General features: G+C 44.6%; 1 protein-coding gene across 1 annotated transcript; it reads right to left on the bottom strand.

Annotated features, from left to right (window-relative positions):
• Positions 1 to 520: 520 nt before the first annotated feature.
• Positions 521 to 1,001, bottom strand: ATOH7 (atonal homolog 7 (Drosophila)). The gene has a single exon (XM_004680841.1). It carries the CDS (start codon positions 977 to 979, stop codon positions 521 to 523), a length of 459 nt encoding a protein of 152 aa, XP_004680898.1. The 5' UTR covers positions 980 to 1,001.
• Positions 1,002 to 3,226: the final 2,225 nt, after the last annotated feature.

Here is a 3,226-nt window from a genome sequence, read left to right as displayed (position 1 = left end):
AGGTTGACACTTTGAAACTACAGAGCATTCACGCCCGTGTGCTCTATCAAAAGAAAAAAAAAAAGGAAAGGAAGTCTAACTACTTCATGCAGGCATACACGAGGCACTAGGCATAATGCATTTACACAACAGGACCGAAGCGGTTGTTTTATGCACATACAGACAATGGATACTGCAACTTCACCCGAACAGGATAAACTTACAGAGTTGAAAATAGTGATTTCTCTGAGGACTAAAACTACCGTGCAGCCTAATCCATTTTCCCCCTTATGATTGTTTTCCTTCAAAGTAGCTCTGAAAGAAAAGGAGACGTTATTTTCCCAGCAGTCAAAACCATCTACAAGGTCCACTAATAAAATCTACAAAATACCGAGGAGGGAAAAGGAAAGCAATAAAATCATCGCGCCCGTGGACTACGTTGCTGATTTTTCTAAAGTATGCATCGTAGGCCACAACCAGAGCGAGGGTTGCGACTCCCGACCGCGATTACTGAGTCTCTCGCCCCGGCGCGGCCCGAGCCCTAACTGGCCATCTGGAAGGGCTCCGGCTGGAAGCCAAAGAGCCTCTGGCCATAGTGCTCGCTGTCGCCCGGCAACTTGGCGCCCGCGAACTGGATGTAATGGTCGCGGCCGAAGTGTTCACAGTGGAGATTGACCCAGTCCCGCTCCGAGCCGAATCGCTCGGCTTCGGCCAGGATGCGCGTCAGAGCCATGATGTAGCTCAACGCCATCTGCAGGGTCTCGTATTTGGACAGCTTTTTATCCTGGCCCCACTGGGGTACCACCCTGCGAAGGCGGTCGAAGGCGGTGTTGAGTCCTTGCATCCGGCGGCGCTCGCGCGCATTGGCTGCCAAGCGCCGGCGCGCTGCGCTCTCCAGACGCCCGGATCCCGCGCACGTGCCCGCACACTCTGCACCCCCGGCGCACTGGAGGGCGGCGCGCGCTGCAGCCGCCGGGGTTTGGGACTTGCAGGACTTCATCGCGGGCTTAGAAGAAAGGAGGCGCAGAGTCCAGCCAGCCGCTCAAAACCTGCGCTAGGGACGGTCTAGCCTGCGGCTCCCCAAAGTGGCTCGTCTTAGCAAATGAGTCATGCACAAAGCACTTCTCGTGGAACCAAAGTTTAGAGGGGAGAGTGCAGGACACTTCCTTCTGTGCTTCTGGATAACCAGATTAATGTCTCTTCACTTGCCTAAATAAAGGGGAAATTGAGATGCTGAAGAAAAAGTCATTTTTTCCCAACGTGAAATTAAAAGGGAGCAGGTACCCTCTTGCTGCAGATTTTGGAGTGGTTCGTTCTGGGAAGGCCTTTCAAGTCCTTTGGGAAAGTGAGAGAGAAAAATCTTTCCTGAAGCTCAGATAGAGAAAGAGCGCTTTTTCCGTGGAGGCTGCTGGCGAGTGCTGGATGGATCTTTGAGGGAGGATAATTTATAGCAGAGGGCTGAAGGAGGGAACAGGTGGTGGCAGGTGGGCGGGCGTCCCTGGGCTTCCATCTCAGCACCTTCCTACCCTGGGAACGACAAGGAGGGGGCCGAGGAGAGGGAGGGCTCACAGCAAAATCCTGACATCAGAGCCTTCGTCTGTTGAAGTCTCTCCAAAGCTGGGTCCAAACTAACACCATCTGGAGTGGCCTGGCTGTCCCCAAAAGAATAACAAGGTGGGGGGTGGTGGGAGCGCTCAGTCCATCTTTCCCCATATCACTGGGTAGCTTACATATCAAAAAGATTAACCGAGGTTTTTAATTAATAGAAATTCTGTGCGTGAACATGTTAGTCTTGGGATTATGAGATATATCATAAATTTAGCAGATTTAGCTTTGTCAAGATGTGTGACAATTTTGGACAATGCTGATCTAATATACTGACATTTTAATTTTAGATATTAAATAACTTGGGCCAAATTAGCAGATCCTAATATTGCAGACTTGGAATTTTACTGTGCGAAAAATTTGTTGTTTTCTGCAGAATAATTTACTGTAACATAGCAAAAGACATCAATGCTACATAAAACATATTATTCTGACTTCATGATTGGATTGCTCGAGTCCAGATACTTCAAATTAATTCAGAACTTATATCCGATTTCCTCTGACACAGGTTCATAAATATTTTGAGGATGTTCATTTAGATATTCACTTAGTTACTTAATTTGACATTTAAGTCTAATACTAATCATTGTGCAAAAATGGACACATGTAAGTAGTTTGTGAGGTTTTAAAATAATTCCTAATGGAAGACTTTTTTCTCCCACCTCATCAAATTGTTAATATTTCCTACTACTTGGATGTTTTAGTCATGTCAACTGTCCTCAAAAACAATAATGAAGGGCGATTTCCACAACTGGCAGTGATGAGCTGATTTATACCGAGAATCCTGTATTTTGAGTCTCTCATCTCAGTTTCTTTATAACTGTCAAGGAAGAATAAAGTGGCAAAGAAAACAAATGCAAATAGGTGCAAACCGCAATCATTTCTGGATTCTTCAGGAAGTTCAAGTATGCTCCTTTTCCTTTTGAAATGTGCATTATGTCAGCTTTATTCTCAGATATTCTTAAATTACATTATCAATAAGCTCCCACAGATCAGGAACCTTTTAACAGTAATTTGCTTTCTCCACTGTGTCTGAAACCCCTTATGTCTGCTCTGACTCCAAACCCTGTCTTCCCCTAAGTAGCTGATTAATCCTCAGCTGAAGCAATGACAATGAAATGAAGAAACATGAAGACGATAGAGTGCAGTTGAACATTAATAAACTCTAGCATGGTGGATAATGAACAGACTTTTGAACGAATCCACTCAACTCTGTTAACACAGTTCTAACGGTCTTCTTGGTCAGGAGGAGCCGTCCTGTAACAGAAAAGCCTAGGTGATTTAGTGAACAAATTGTTAAATACTTTTTTACGTTTTCAAGGAATCTACCCTATTAGTGCTAATTTCTTATGTTTATTTGCCTCATACCTTTCCCCCAAAGAATCCCCTGTGCTATTTTTTAAGCTGTTTCTCTGCAAAACAAACTATCCAAAGTGCTAATAGGATGTATGCTTTTGCAGGCCATGAATTCATAGTTTGAGAGATCATGACTCGTGCACCACTGCTCTGGAAACATACATTAAAGAGAAAAAGGAAACAGCTGTGTATACACACAGCACAACTATTTTAGAACATAAACTAGCAGCCATCTATGACATAAAATTGATCCAAGGATAGAGAATATTGACTACAAGGTATTAGA

The sequence above is a fragment of the Condylura cristata genome, unplaced genomic scaffold (genome assembly GCF_000260355.1).
Source record: "Condylura cristata isolate star-nosed mole 26May11 unplaced genomic scaffold, ConCri1.0 scaffold00011, whole genome shotgun sequence".
NCBI lineage: Eukaryota > Metazoa > Chordata > Mammalia > Eulipotyphla > Talpidae > Condylura > Condylura cristata.
The sequence above is the reverse complement of the archived record's forward strand: the minus strand, read 5'-3'. Positions and strand labels throughout refer to the sequence as shown.

Excerpts from the sequence above, each read along its gene's own strand:
- ATOH7 (XM_004680841.1), bottom strand. The coding sequence starts at position 979 with ATGAAGTCCTGCAAGTCCCAAACCCCGGCGGCTGCAGCGCGCGCCGCC.